General features: G+C 42.0%; 1 protein-coding gene across 1 annotated transcript in view; it reads right to left on the reverse strand.

Moving 5' to 3' along the window:
• The window catches only part of LOC124555549 (glutamate [NMDA] receptor subunit 1), a 517145-nt gene that overhangs the window by 134864 nt on the left and 365950 nt on the right, over positions 1-16331 (reverse strand). Inside the window, exon 8 of the mRNA XM_047129505.1 lies at positions 4909-5022. Coding sequence (XP_046985461.1) covers positions 4909-5022 — 114 coding nt within the window. The remainder of the gene's footprint in view (positions 1-4908; positions 5023-16331) is intronic.

The following is a 16331-nucleotide window of genomic DNA, read 5'->3' on the forward strand; positions in this document are numbered from 1 at the left end:
TCGACTGAACCCTAAACGACCGAAGAACCGTAGCGTGGTCACATGAGTCCCGATTTCAGTTCGTAAGAGCTGATTTTAGGGTTCGAGTGTGGTGCAGACCGCAAGAAGCCATGGACCCAAGGTTTCGACAAGGCACTGTGCTAGCTGGTGTTGGCTCCATAATGGTATGGGCTGTGTTTACGTGGAATGGACTGGGTCCTTCGGTCCAGCCGAACCGATCATTGACTGGAAACTATTACGTTTGTCTACTCGGAGGCCATCCAAATTCAGTCATGAACTTTATGTTCCCAAACAAGATGAAATTTTTACGGGTGACAACGCGCCATGTGAGAATATTCTGGACAATTCTAGCGAATGACTTGGCCACCCAGATCGCCCAACATGACTCCCATCGAACATTTATAGGACATAACCGAGAGATCAGTTCGTGCACAAAATCCTCCACCGGCAACACTTTCGCAATTATGAACGGCTATCGAAGCAGCATGGCGACTTCCAACGATTTTTTGAGTCGATGCCACATCGAGTTGCTGCACTACGCCGAGAAAAAGGAGATCCGACACAATATTAAGAGGTATCTCATGACACTTGTCACCTCAGTGTATTCCTTATTGCCATTCCTCTATGTTGATTAAAGTCTTTGCTCTGATTTAGGATTATGTAACTTACCCACTATTTTAACACATTTTCGATAAGAATGTCTTGAGCATGTGGTGGTCTGTAGCTTCCAAATACTAAAAACATGTTATCAGAGAGATTGTTTTTTTAAGTATGTCACATCTGACTCGCGACAGTATTCTTTTGCCTTCTTATCTATAGGAGTAGCCGAGCACCTTTTTAATGTTTGTATAGAAAGTTGTTACCAATTCAAATATTGTTTTGAACAACGCAGTTCTTTAATAGACGTGGTCCAGTTGGAAGTGGTATGCCGTTGCGTTCCTCTGACATTTGAACTGACTTTCACAACCAATTATAGGGGCACGTAGAACTTAATGTCTTTTCGGAACCATGGTGCAGCTCCGAGAGGTGAAAGAAGTGATAATTGACAGGTAAAAATCCTAGGACTGTCTGGGGATCGAACCTCAGACCTTTGAATTTGTAATAAGGCAACTTACCGGTATCTGTTTCTTCGTCGTTTCATCTGTTCAAGTTCATAGTTGAAAGCTTCATTCAGTCGTTTTATTGCAGAAGGTCATTGTATCTGAGAGCCGACTGAAATGATTTAGAAGTAACATATTTCATACGAGGGCATGCTGACAAGTAACGCCTCCGAATTTTTTTGTATTAAAACTCTTAAAAGCTTTTTAAATAAAATAAACGTTATTAACATTCCACACCATTATTCTTCATGTCTACTTATTTTCGGCCCTCTGCCGTTAGAGAGCTCCGAATTGTCGGATGTAACATGGCTGTGTGTAACGTAACTATATGGGTCAGCCAAATGAAAGCCGAACGCCCACCACAAGGCGACCATGGACTGGTTCCATTCAAAAGTAATCCCTGTTATACCGGAGCCAAGGTAGCCCCTGAGGGCCGGCAACCCATATTACACTACAGAGGACGAGGTTGTCTATGTCCAAGGCGTACCAAAAGCACCATGGTAAACACAGGCTATTTACATACAAGATAATGGAAACAGACAATCCGAGCACTACTTCGTGCAGCGGGAGGTTGAGTCACGGCCTGCAGGAAGTATCACTACGCCAAAACCTGATTGGCTGGAGACAGCTATTTAGGGGCGAGAACCAGTGCCAAAGTTCAGTTCACGCCAGATGCCGACCTCATGTACTGCGACCGTTGAAGATTACGTCTTCGTCTCGGTATTGGACTGTTACTAGTGTGCGAGTGTGTTACCACGAACCTTTGTGGAAAATTAGAAGTGAACTTTTGTTTGCCTCAATTAGGAGACTTTTACTGGCTTCGTTATTGTTACCTTTCGTTTGTATGTTCAGTCATCAACCTTGCGAACTTACATCAATAAAAGTTGTGTTTGTGAAAAATTTCAAATTGTCTGTCACAACAATCCCCAAATCCATTAAGACACTGGGAGACAAGGCGATCAATAAGTGTTTCGTAGAAAGGGATCGACCGCTGACAGATCCACAACCGCACTGTCTTGCACTTCCTCGTCTGAGTAAAGCCGACGTCCACAGATGTCTTTCTTCAGGTCGCCAAAAATGTAAAAGTCATATGGTGAAGGTTCCGGACTGTAAGGAGGATGTTGCTGTGTTTCCCAACCAAATCGCCGAAGTGTGGCATTCTTCTGATTGGCAGTGTGGGGGAGGGCGTCATCGTGCTACAAGATGATTCGGTCCGACAGCAATCCTGAGCGTTTTCATATTATGGCGTGTCGCAGTTTCTGCAAATTGTCTTCACACGCTGCGCATTGGCTGTGGTTCACATTCGAGGAACTTGACGAACCTCGTGTGAACAGCTCTAGATTTCATTGGCGGGGGATGTGCGGATGTTTCTGCTGCTACCTTTGCCTTTGCCCTCGGGCTGTTGGAATGCTGTCGGATGGAATCAACCAGTTGAACGATAACGCTCGACCCCACACTGCCAATTGGACGAAAGCTACGCTTCAGGGATTTGACTGGGAAACCCTGTAACATCCTCCGCATAGCCCCGATCTTTCACGGTGTGACTTTCACATATTTGGCGACCTGAAGAAAGACATGTGTGGAAGTCGGTTTCAGTCGGACGAGGAAAGAGTGGGTGCGGTTTTGGATCCGTCAGCGGCGGACTGCTTTCAAAGAAACAGGAATTGGTCGTCTCATCTCCCAGTGAGATGAAAGTCTTAGCGCGTGTAGTTATTACTTTTGAATGGAACCATTCTACACTACTGGCCATTAAAATTGCTACACCACGAAGATGACGTGCTACAGACGCGAAATTTAACCGACAGGAAGAAGATGCTGTGATATGCAAATGATTAGCTTTGCAGAGCATTCACACAAGGTTGACGCCGGTGGCGACACCTACAACCTACTGACATGAGGAAAGTTTCCAACTGATTTCTCATACACAAACAGCAGTTGAACGGCGTTGCCTGGTGAAATGTTGTTGTGATGCCTCGTGTATGGAGGAGAAATGCGTACCATCACGTTTCCGACTTTGATAAAGGTCGGATAGTAGCCTATCGCGATTGCGGTTTATCGTATCGCGACATTGCTGCTTGCGTTGGTCGAGATCCAATGACATTTAGCTTAATATGGAATCGGTGGGTTCAGGAGGGTAATACGGAACGCCGTGCTGGATCCCAACGGCCTCGCATCACTAGCAGTCGAGATGGCAGACATCTTATCGGCATGGCAGTAACGGATCGTGCAGCCACGTCTCGATCCCTGAGTCAACAGATGGGGACGTTTGCAATCTGCACGAACAGTTCGACAACGTTTGCAGCAGCAGCATGGACTATCAGCTCGGAGACTATGGCTACGGTTACCCTTGACGCTGCATCACAGATAGGATGTGATGGTGTACTCAACGACGAACCTGGGAGCACGAATGGCAAAACGTCTTTTTTTCGGATGAATCCAGGTTCTTTTTACAGCATCACGATGGTCGCGTCCGTGTTTGGCGACATCGCGGTGAACGCACATTGGAAGCGTGTATTCATCGCCATACTGGCGTATCACCCGGCGTGATGGTAATAGGGTGCCATTGGTTACACATCTCGGTCACCTCTTGTTCACACTGACGGCACTTTGAACAGTGGACGTTACATTTCAGATGTGTTACGACCCGTGGCTCTACCCTTTATTCGATCCCTGCGAAACCCTACATTTCAGCAGGATAATGCACTACCGCATGTTGCAGGTCCTGTACTGGCCTTTCTGGATACAGAAAATGTTCGACTGCTGCCCTGGCCAGCACATTCTCCAGATCTCTCACCAACTGAAAACTTCTGGTCAATGGTGGCTGAGCAACTGGCTCGTCACAATACGCCAGTTTACTCTTGATGAACTGTGGTATCATGTTTAAGCTGCATGGGCAGCTGTGCCTGTACACGCCATCCAAGCTCTGTTTGACTCAATGCCCAGGAGTATCAAGGCCGTTATTACGGCCAGAGGTGGTTGTTCTGGGTACTGATTTCTCAGGATCTATGCACCCAAATTGCGTGAAAATGTAATCACATGTCAGTTCTAGTATAATGTATATGTCCAATGAATACCCGTTTATCAACTGCATTTCTTCTTGATGTAGCAATTTTAATGGCCAGAAGTGTATGAACCCGCTCCCTATGACGGCTGTTCGATTTTAATTTGACCGGCCCGCACACGTCGAGGCGTGAGGCACATCGTGCTGAAATCAAGTTTCTAATTCAAAGAGTTCGTCCACCCATGGAGCACTCTCTCGTTCAGCATGACAATGCCAGTCCATAGATGAGCGCTGCGACATCTGCAATAACCGATGACTTGAGTTCATTGTCATCGTTCATCCTCTATACAGTCCCGATGTAACTCCATCCGATTTTCATCTGCTTAAATGTTAAAGAATACCTTCAAGGACTTCACTTTGATTGTGACAAAGCGTGGATGGATCAACAAAGTGACACATTTTACAATGAAAGTATCAACAAAACGGTCTCTCGTTGGCAAAATTTTGTTCGTCGCCAGAGTGACAATGTAGAGACATAAATATGTAAATATGAAGAATAAAAATGTAGGATGTCGACAAGGTTTATTTTATTTAAAAAGCTTTAAGAGTTTTAACATAAAAAAATTGAGGGTGTTACTTTTCAGCACGCCTTCCCTTAAATGAGATGTTGCTGTATCACACTGAATATACTGATTTATAGTAATACTTATTGCAAAATAAAATCAGACAAAAATAGCCATCTACTCTGGAACACTGTCTTAAAACTACACAAAACATTATTGTAAGTGCGATTGTGTTTGCACTTACTCGAATAATATTTTTCCAGTTTCCCAGATAGAGCCAGACGTGTCGCAGTCGTTTGGAGCTTCCGTTATGTTCTCCGTTTGATTCATTGCTTTTAGAGCTGATGCCAGCACATAGCTGAAACAAAACATTACAGTTACCATTCATTATATGCCCATATCAATACCTTACGTCTTTAATTTTCATGGAATGCTTCTTAGTATGAATTAGTAAAACCTCAGTATGTAAAGAGTATCTAACAGGAAGGAGGATTTAATAATTTTTTTTTCAAATTACAGTTCAGAGATTTCGAAAATAAACTTGAATCATTCACTCTGTATAGCAAATAGCAGCGGTAAGGTATCCATTTTGTTATTGTGGTCTTCAGTACAAACACTGGTTTGATGCAGCTCTCCAAGCTATTCTATCCTGTGTAAGCCTATCATCTCAACATAACTACTGCAACCTACATCCTTTGAATCTACTTACTGTATTCTTCTCCTCGTCTACCTCTAGATTTTTACCCTCCCCTCCACCCCCTCCCCCCCCCCCCCCCACTTCCCTGCAATACTAATTTGGTGATCCCTTGATGTCTCAGATCTGTTCTATCAGCCGATCCCTTCTTTCAGTCAAGCTGTGCCGCAAATTTCCATTCGCCCTATTTTCTATTCAGTACCTCCTCATTAGTTACGTGATCTACCCATCTAATCTTCAGTATTCTTCTGTAGCACCGCATTTCAAAAGCTTCTATTCTCTTCTCGTCTAAACTATTTATCATCCATGCTTCATTTCCGTACGTGGCTACACTCCAGACAAATACCTTCAGAAAAGGCTTCCTAACACTTAAAATTACATTTGATGATAACAAATTTCTGCTCTTCAAAAACATTTTTCTTGCCATTGCCAGCCTACATTTTATAGCCTCTCTACTTTGGCAGTCATCAGGTATTTTGCTGCCCAGAGAACAAAACTCGTCGCCACTTTAACTGTCTCGTTTCCTAATCTAATTTCCTCAGCACCGCCTGATTTAATTCGACTACATTCCCATATCCTCCTTTCAAGACAATGTCCATTCCTTTTAACTGATCCTCCAAGTTCTTTGCTGTCTATGAGAGAATTACAGTATCATCGGCAAATCTGTAAGTATTTATTTCTTCTCCCTGAACTTTAATTCCTACTCCAAATTTTTCTTTGGTTTCCTTTACTGCTTGCTCAATATAAAGTTTGAATAACATCGGGGATAGGCTACAACTCCGTCTCATTCACTTCCTAACCACTGCTTCCCTTTCATGCCTCTCGACTCATAAAACTGCTGTCTGGTTTCTGTACAAGTTGTACATATCCTTTTGCTCCCTGTATTTTACCTCTGCTACCTTCAGAATTTCAAAGATACTATTCCAGTCAAACATTGTCAAAAGCTTTCTCTAACTATAAAAATGTTACAAACGTAGGTTTCCGTTTCCTTAACCTATCTTCTAAGATAAGTCATAGGATCAGTATTTCTCCGAAATCCAAACTGATCTCCGAGGTCTGCTTCTACCAGTTTTTACATTCTTCTGTGAAGAATTCGTGTTAGTACTTTGCAACTGTGACTTATTAAACTGATAGTTTGGTAATTTTCATACTTGTCAGGAATTGCTTTCTTTGGAATTGGAGTTACTGAATTCTTCTTGACGTCTGAGGACATGGCTCATACATCTCGATCACCAGATGGAAGAGTTTTGTCATGGCTGGCTCTCCCAACACTGTCAGTAATTCTCATGAAATGTCGTCTACCCCTGTGGCCTTGTTGTGACTTAGGTCTTCCAGTGCTTTGTCAAATTCATCTCACGGTATCATGTCTTCCATTTGATTTTCATCTACGTCCTCTTCGATTTCTGTAACATTGCCTTCAAGTTCATCTCACTTGTATAGACCCTCTATATACTCCTCCCAACTTTCAGCTTTCCCTTCTTTGCTTACGACAGGCTTTCCGTCTGAGCTCTTGATATTCATGCGGGTGCTTCTCGTTTCTCCAAATGACTCTTTAATTTCCCTGTAGGCGCTATTTACCTTTCCCCTAATGAAATATTCTTCTAAATCCTTACATTTGTCTACTAGTCACTTCTGTGTAGCCATTTTGCACTTCCTGTCAATCTTATTTTTTAGACGTTTGTATTTCCTTTCGCCTGCTTCTTTTGGTGCATTTTTATATTTTCTCGTACCATCAATTAAATTCATTGAATTTCTAATAGGCCTTGTCTTTCTACGTGTTTGATCCTCCGCTGCCTTCGCTATTTCATCTCTTAAAAATACCCATCCATCTTTTACCGTATTCCTTTCCCCTGTTGCCTAATTATCCCTTTGGAAATCTCAACAACGTATGGTTCTTTCAACTTATACATGTTAGCTAGAAATAGAAGTCAAATATGTCAACAAATATTGGTGAAATGGGTGAAATATTTGTGATACACTATATGATCAAAAATATCTGGACACCCCCAAGAACATACGTTTCTTGTATTAGCTGCATTGGTACTACATATCAGCGACCTCTGTAGTCATTAGACATCGTGAGACAGCAGAATGGGGCGCTCCGCGGAACTCACGGACTTCGAACGGGGTCAGGTGAATGGGTGTCACTTGTGTCACATGTCTGTACGCGAGATTTCCACACTCCTAAACATCTCTAGGTCCACTGTTTCCGATGTGAAGGTGAAGTGGAAACGTGAAGGGACACGTACAGCAAAAAAGCGTACAGACCGACCTCGCCTGTTAACTGACAGAGACCGCCGACTGTTGAAGAGGGTCGTAATGTGTAATAGGCAGACATCTATTCAGACCATCTCACAGGAATTCTAAACTGTATCAGGATCCACTTCAAGTACTATGACAGTTAGTCGCGAGGTGAGAAAACCTGGTTTTTATGGTCGAGCGGGTGTTCATAAGCCACACACCATGTCGGTAAATGCCAAACGGCGCCGCGCTTGTTGTAAGGAGCGTAAACATTGGATGATTGAACAGTGAGAAAACGTTGTGTGAAGTGACGAACCACGGTACACAATGTGGCGATCCGATGGCATTGTGGGGGTATGACGAATGCCCATGAACGTCATCTGCCAGCGTGTGTAGTGCCAACAGTAAAATTCTGAGGTGGTGGTGTTATGGTGTAGTCGTGGTTTTCATGGGAGGGGCTTTCCCCCTTGTTGTTTTGCGTGGCCCTATCATAGCACAGGCCTACATTGATATTTTAAGCACCTTCTTGCTTCCCACTGTTGAAGAGCGATGCGGGGATGTCAATTGCATCTTTCATCACGATCGAGCACCTGTTCGTAATGCACGCTCTGTGGAGGAGTGGTTACACGACAATAACATCCCTGTAATGGACTGGCTTGCACAGAGTCCTGACCTGAATCATATAGAACACCTTTGGGATATTTTCGAACGCCGACTTCATGCCAGGCCTCACCGACTGACATCGATACCTCTCCTCAGTGCAGCACTTCGTGAAGAATGGACTGTCATTCCCCAAGAAACCTCCCAGCACGTATGCCTGCGAGAGTGGAAGCTGTCATCAAGACTAAGGGTGGGCCAGCACCATGCTGAATTCCAGCATTACCGATGGAGGGCGCCACGAACTTGTAAGTCATTTTCAGCCAGGTGTCCAGATATTTTTGATCACACAGTGTATGTGTGTACATGGGGAAATTCGTGGCTATAAAGCTCTTTCTGAATCCATGGGTCAATTTCAACCAGATTTGAAAAATATATTCTTACAATCTGGAAGGAAATACTGTGGGCAGCAGCCTCCTACTGGTCTGGGGTTTATAACATGGAGAGAGAAAGGGATGGAGGAGATGGAGAGGGGAAAGGAGGACATGGAGACAGGTAGGTGGAGTAAGAGAGGGACAGGGAAAGGGGAGGCTGAAATGGACAGAGAAAAGGAAGAGGAGGAGCTGGACAGAGAGATGATAGAGAAGGAATGGGCAAAAAGATGAAGGAGCAGGAGATGAACAGTGGGGGAGGGAAGAGTAGATGGACAGAGAGAGGGGGTGGAGTAGATGGTCAGAGAGGGACACAGGTGGAGATGGACAGAAAGTGGTGGGGGGGGGGTGAGTGTAGGTGTAGGACAGAGAAGAGCATCAGAGGAGATGGACAGAGAGAGGGAGAGAAGGAGATGGATAGAGAGAGAGCCAGGAGGAGATGGACAGAAACTGTGGGGTGGGGTGGGGTGGGGTGGAGGTGTAGGACAGAGAAGGGGGTCAGAGGAGATGGACAGAGAGAGGGGGAGAAGGAGAAGGACAGAGAGGAAGCCAGGAGGAGATGGACAGAAACTGGGTGGGAAGGTGGCAGGTGGGGAGGAGGTGAAGGACAGAGAGAGGGGGTTAGGGGAGATGGATAGAGACAGGGCGAGGAGGAGATGGACATAGAGGGAGGCAAGTGGAGATGGACAGAAAGTGGGGGGGGGGGGCTGTAGGTGTAGGACAGGGAAGTGGGTCAGAGGAGATGAACAGAGAGAGGAGGCTGGAGGAGATGGAGGCAAGGAGGGAAAGGGTAGATGGGCTAACAGAAGATTGGAATAAATACACACATGGGGAACACTGGGTACTCAGCTAGTAAACTACAGAGCATATTGTTTGAGAACAAACCTCAGTTAATAATGGCATATGTTACTGAACTTCAGGTCATTTGGTGTGTTTGCATTTGTGGTGCACACAGTGGAATTTTGTCTTTAGTGGGTAAAGCGTGTACTGAAGAAGCATCTGTCTGCATACAGAGCGTGTATGGCGTGTGCATGCATGTGCAAGTGTGTGCTGTGCTGTGTGTGTGTGTGTGTGTGTGTGTGTGTGTGTGTGTGTGTGTGCAAGCCTCAGTATCGTGTCTATGCTAAAATACTCAACATACTCCAAGACAAATGTGGGGTAAAATGTTAAAACTAAGAACATTTAACATAACATTCTGGCAATATTTCGTTCTCTCTATCCCGTTTTCACTCATATTCTCTCATTCACAGAAGTTCAGCCATACATGTTATACAATTGTTTCGATGGTTTCTGTTAAAATACCGTAATCTCTTCGTCTGATAACATAAAGACAAGATCAAATGACAAGCTATTCTGTTTTCCGGACTAAATATAAGATACATTCAGTTACAATTGACGTACGGATATGTGTGTGCTGCAAGAAACAGGCATTGGTAGGTCTCTCTTGAGCAGAAATTCGTGCTCATTGATGTCTTTACTTGCCATAGCTTATCATCCATCATTTCCAGCCACTCTTCTTCCCACTGACGCAAGCACCTCAAGAGACAGGCAAGAGAGAACATACAGCCACCGGACTGTCGGTACTCCCTACAAGGTGCACAAGTGCTAATTCGTTCCCTTGGATTTCGATACGCAGAATGTTTATAATGAGGGTACAGCACATTTCTCTAACGAGTTACTACGTAACGATTCAAATACGTGTAGTTTTGTATAAAAGCTTGTTTGGTTTGTAATTTAGTTACCTAGCATTTTACTATGCCCTTTTTCTGTTTTTTTTTTAGACATAATTCTTAATGACTTAATCATGATAAGGAGTCAAAATCTGTAAGAATACCATTTAAGTGGCATGAAAAAGAAACATATAACAAAAAACTTTTGTCTGTCCTTAATTTTTGTTGGGCCTTGGCTGCGTTTTGTCGCCATTTGAATGGTCGCACTTCCACACACCTAACCCAAACTACACAGGCTGCCTCCTTGTGTGGACTAAGGAGTGTAGGATACCACGGGGGAGAGATTCATTTGGTGCTGAACGCTTTCCTGATGTTCACAAGTAACCAACAAGCTGTACAACTTTCTCAGCTGATAGTCCGACTTGGGGGCGTCATTTTGGCGACTACCCTGTTTGTCAGTGAGTTGTTCTGTTTGTTAGTGGACCCAGGCTGGGAATCGATTAATGGCGTGGGGATAATAAGTCACTTCCCACTGAATAGAGTTTGTGACAGCTGGAGGGCAGAGAAAGATGTCTCTGGTTGAGGATGACATTATAGCACTGCTTAAGTGGGTGTTGTTGTCACTGTTATGTATATATAGCGCTTGAGAAACCACAAAGCTCTCCACTCCATACCTGGAACACTTTTGTGGCACTGGAACGATCCAGCAGCAGGAGGTGGTGGGTGAGTTGTGATGCGCCATAAGTGAGACCAAAGCCTCTTACGGCAGTAGGTAAAGTGATCATATTACTGTACTGTATTGCATGTGAACTGCAGAAGCAATTACTTGAATGTTTTGAACCAGGTCGACACCAGATTAGAATAGATTAGATTAGATTACTACTTGTTCCATAGATCATGAATACGACACTTCGTAATGATGTGGAAAGTGTCAGGTTAATAAAAGGTGTCTATACAAGATATTACATTAGACAAAATATTACATGACACTCAATATTTTTACTTTTTGTGGGGTTTGAGGAAATTACCCACTTATTATATCCAAAAATTCATCTAATGAGTAGAAGGAGTTGCCATTAAGAAATTCTTTTAATTTCCTTTTAAATGCTATATGGCTATCTGTCAGACTTTTGATGCTATTAGGTAAGTGATCAAAGACTTTTGTGGCAGCATAATTTACCCACTTCTCAGCCAAAGCTAGATTTAACCTTGAGTAGTGAAGATCATCCTTTCTCCTAGTGTTGTAGCTATGTACACTGCTATTACTTTTGGATTCGTTCGGATTGTTAATAACAAATTTCATAAGTGAATATATATATATTGTGAGGCTACAGTGAAGATCTGTAGCTCTTTAAATAAGTGCCTGCAGGATGATCTTGGATGAGCTCCAGCAATTATTCTGATTACACGCTTTTGTGCAATGAACACTCTTTCACTCAGTGATGAGTTACCCCAGAATATGATGCCATACGAAAGCAGAGAATGAAAATAGGCGTGGTAAGCTAATTTACTCAGATGTATATCGCCAAAATTTGCAATGACCCTAACAGCATAAGTTACTGAACTCAATCGTTTCAGCAGATCCTCAGTGTGTTTTTCCAGTTCAACCCCTCATCAATGCATACACCTAGAAATTTTGAATATTCTACCTTTGCTACCAATTTCTGATCGAAGTCTATATTTATTAATGGGGTCATTCCATTTACTGTGTGGAACTGTATATACTGTGTTTTGTCAAAGTTTAATGAGAGCCCATTTGCAGAGAACCACTTAATGGTTTTCTGAAAAACATCATTTACAATTTCACCACTTAATTCTTGTCTGTTGGGTGTGATAGCTATACTTGTATCATCGGCAAAAAGTACCAGCTTTGCATCTTCGTGAATATAGAATGGCACGTCATTAACATATATTAAGAACAGCAGAGGACCCAAGACCGAGCCTTGCGGCACACCATTCTTGATTGTTCCCCAGTTTGAGAAATCACCAGTTTTTTGCATATTATGTGAACTGTTTATTACAACTTTCTACACTCTTCCAGTTAGAAATGATTTAAACCATTTGAGCACTGTCCCATTGATACCACAGTACTTGAGCTTATCTAGAAGTATTCCATGATTTACACAATCAAAAGCCTTTGATAGATCACAAAAAATCCCAACGGGTGTCTGCTGGTTACTCAGAGCATTAAATATTTCATTAGTGAAAGTATATATAGCATTTTACGTTGAAAAACCCTTCTGGAAACCAAACTGACATTTTGTTAAAACTTTATTTTTACAAAGGTGTGAAGCTACTCTACAATACATTACTTTTTCAAGAATTTTGGATAAGGCCGTCAGAAGAGAGATTGGGCGGTAGTTGTTGACATCAGATGTATCCCCTTTTTTATGCAGTGGTTTAACAATGGCATACTTCAGTCTATCTGGGAAAATACCCTGCTTCAGAGAGCTATTACATATGTGGCTAAGAATCCCATTTATTTCTTGGGAATAAGCTTTCATTATCTTGCTGGAAATGCCATCAATTCCATGTGAGCTTTTATTCTTGAGAGAGTTTATTATCTTCCTAATTTCAGAAGGAGAGGTGGGTGGAATTTCAATTGTATCAAATGGTCTTCCATTAACTGCCTTGCTTCTTCTAATGAACATTTAGATCCTATTTTCTCTATAACATTTAAAAAATGATTATTCAAAATGTTTTCGACTTCCAGCTTGTTGTTTATCAAGTTTCCATTCGCTTTGATGGTGATGCCGTCATCCTGTACTCTTGGTTGTCCTGTCTCCCTTGTAATAATATTCCAAATTGTTTTGATTTTGTTATCAGAAGTATTAATCTCAGAATATGATGCACATGCTTCTGGTCTTTTTAATAACCTTTCTTAATGTAGCACAGTAGTTTTTATAATATTTGGCTGTTTCTGGGTCATTACCCTTTCTTGTTGTTAGATACAGTTCCCTTCTGTGGTTACAAGATATTTTTATTCCTTTAGTAAGCCAAGGTTTTTTGCATGGTTTCTTATAATTAGATTGAAGTACTTTCTTGGGGAAACTGTTTTCAAATTCTCTTAAACGTGTATCATGAAATAAGTTATATATTACATTAGCATTGGGTTCCTTGTACACCTCATCCCAGTCTAACTGCTGAAGATTTTCTCTGAAATTTCTAATTGTTGAGTCATTAATTGAACGCACACCTTTGGAGGATAGTTTTGAATTATTGAATGGAGCTATGCCATATACTGTAACTAGCTGAGCATCATGATCAGAAAGCCCATTCTCAAGAGGACAAGAATTTATGTTTTTAAACTTATCTTGGTCTATAGAAGTGTTATCTATCAATGTGCTGCTGTCCTTTACTACCCGAGTAGGAAAATTAATGACAGATTTCAAATTGAAAGAACCGAGGAAGACTTCCAGGTCATTCTTCCTATTACACTCTTTCAGTGAATCAACATTAAAGTCCCCACAAATAATAATTTGCTTTTCCCTATCTGACAGATAACACAACAAGGCATCCAAGTTTTCCAGGAATAAATGATAGTTTCCTGAAGGGGACCTATATACTGTTACAATTATAAAAGAGCCCTCCTTCAGTTTAAGTTGACAGGCACATGTTTCTATATGTTGCTCTAGACAAAACTTTTTTGTATCTAAGCTTTCTACACAGTGATAACTTTTGACATATATGGCAACTCCTCCTCCCACCTTATTCTCTCTACTCATATGTTCAGCTAGTTTATAACCACTGATATTTTCCTTTTCCATGTCAGACACAATGTGATGCTCAGACAGGCATAGTATATCCATTACATTATCAGATTCAATGCCATCTAAACAAAGCAGGGGCTCATCTACTTTATTCTTCAATCCCGGAATATTTTGGTGAAAAATGGCAACATTATTTTTTACTTTACTTTTGTAAGAATATACTTTTTTCTTTAATCCACCAATATTTTGGCTAAATATGGTAACATTATTATTTACTTTCCTGTTGTGAGAATTTTGTGAGTTTTGGACCTCTTTAGCACCTGCCTGCCTGAACTTCTCATTGGAGTCTTATACGTTTTCATAAACGCAATAAGACAACAAGTTTGTTTGCGTAGCCATCTTCCGCAGCAAGTTCAGAAATACTTGTTTTGTAAATAAATCCACCTAGTCCTGCTGCCACTTTTTTTCCCAGGCGCGTTTCACCTTTTTCTTGTTCTAAGGCATCATTAATGGGATGATGGGCCCAGGCCAGACTTAAGATCAACTATGTGATAGAGAATGTCCTAACTGCAAAAGGACATCTGTGAATTTAGAATGTGTTTCTTGTAAACAAGAGCACTGGAATCGTCCTGTGTCCTTAAACACTTAATGGTATACTACAATAAGGAAGTAATATGTGTGATGACGATTTTCTTTTTAATTCCCCGTAATCCTGTTATCAACTTGGGTGATGTATAACAAATGGAGAAACTGCATGAGGGGCTCCATGGTTCCAAGTCAATACTGTTTGAAAATTCGTCAAATAAAACTAAGATTGAGACATCTATCAGCTTATTAGGTATTTTGTTTTTAACCATAACAGATATGCCAATGGATCTGCCTTTGGCTGTTACATATACCTGTGATAAATGTAGGTTTTGTTCGCTGGTTGCTGTAGGTCATTTGCTTTGTGAGTGTACTTGCCAGTGTAGGTCTTTTCGCTTACATCAGTCTTAATCAGCATGCTAATTCCCGCTCCAGTTCCTTCAGAATAGCAGTGGATTATATTGAAAGGGTGGGCGACATTTATGCTTTATATATGTTTTATGTATTATGTGTCTTTGTCACTTTGCTATAACGTACACACTTAGTCTCTCTACTTTCCTGGCTCCTCTTGCACTCTAAGTAAATAGGTGGATCCTGACTCCAGAGAGTGTCAGCCACACCATGGTTGATACACACCGATGGAGGGTGACGTCAGATGCCAAGTTTCGGAACAGTCCTGCCCTAGTTTCTTCATTCTTTCATGCAAGTGCGTTTTGTGTGGAACACTGGTATTCAAAACATCGAGCATTTCACTTCACCTCTTTCTTCTAGTTTATTTTAGATTCATGCGCATTTAGTGCACGGTTGTAGCTATAGCAGCTGCATGATTGTTTCATGATTCTGAGTGAGCTGTGGGAAAAAGTGGGAGAGGAAGTTAGTCACTACTTACCTGGCGGCCGCCCTGAAGGGGAGATACTTGACGCAGTAGGATTTCGCCAGCTTAGAATCAGCACCAATGGTTGAGCGCTACATAAGCAGGTGCTGGGATGAGTCCAGCAGCGGGGTACCCTGTCTGTACAAGGGAGTGGTGCCTGTGGATACTGATGAACTGCGGAGGTGGAAGAACATTGGATATGAGGATGATCTGGCCATCCTATAATTGATATTTTGGGCTCATCCTATTGTGGTAATGTTTGTCTTACAGATGTAGTTCCCAGCCCATAACTGGTATCTTTGGCACGGGGTTTCGAGACTTTAGGCATGATCAGATCATGGGTTGTATTCAATTTATGAGCATCATTCCATAGAAGTACGTGTAACCCACCAGCGATTTATTGGGCAAAGCATGGTGCCTGGGACTATGTGTAATATCGTGTCAAGATTCAACCAATTACTAACGACAAATTCTGTGGTTGTCTTACAAATCCAGTACGGTATTACAAATTTGCTCATCCATTACCAAAACAGTCTCATCCCCATTATATCATACTAATTAACTGTGTCAATAATTGTGTGTGGTATGATTTCATTATTCCATCAGACCTCATGATATCAAAATGCTGTACCTTGTTGATCTCATATGAGCACATATGGAGAAAATCAATGTTATAATGCAACTGGCCCTAGTATTAAATTAAATTACTTAGAAATTCTAACCATTTAATGATAATGTAGAGGTACCGACACCATAACCCAGTTACTTGGGCCTATTTTGACAGTTGGGTTCACGCGAACTGTCTGTTTCACGCAGTGGAGTGGACTCTTTTACCGAAATATGGTCCGGAGCTCCCTTGTTATCT

Source organism: Schistocerca americana, chromosome X (assembly GCF_021461395.2).
Source record: "Schistocerca americana isolate TAMUIC-IGC-003095 chromosome X, iqSchAmer2.1, whole genome shotgun sequence".
In the NCBI taxonomy this organism is placed as follows: domain Eukaryota; kingdom Metazoa; phylum Arthropoda; class Insecta; order Orthoptera; family Acrididae; genus Schistocerca; species Schistocerca americana.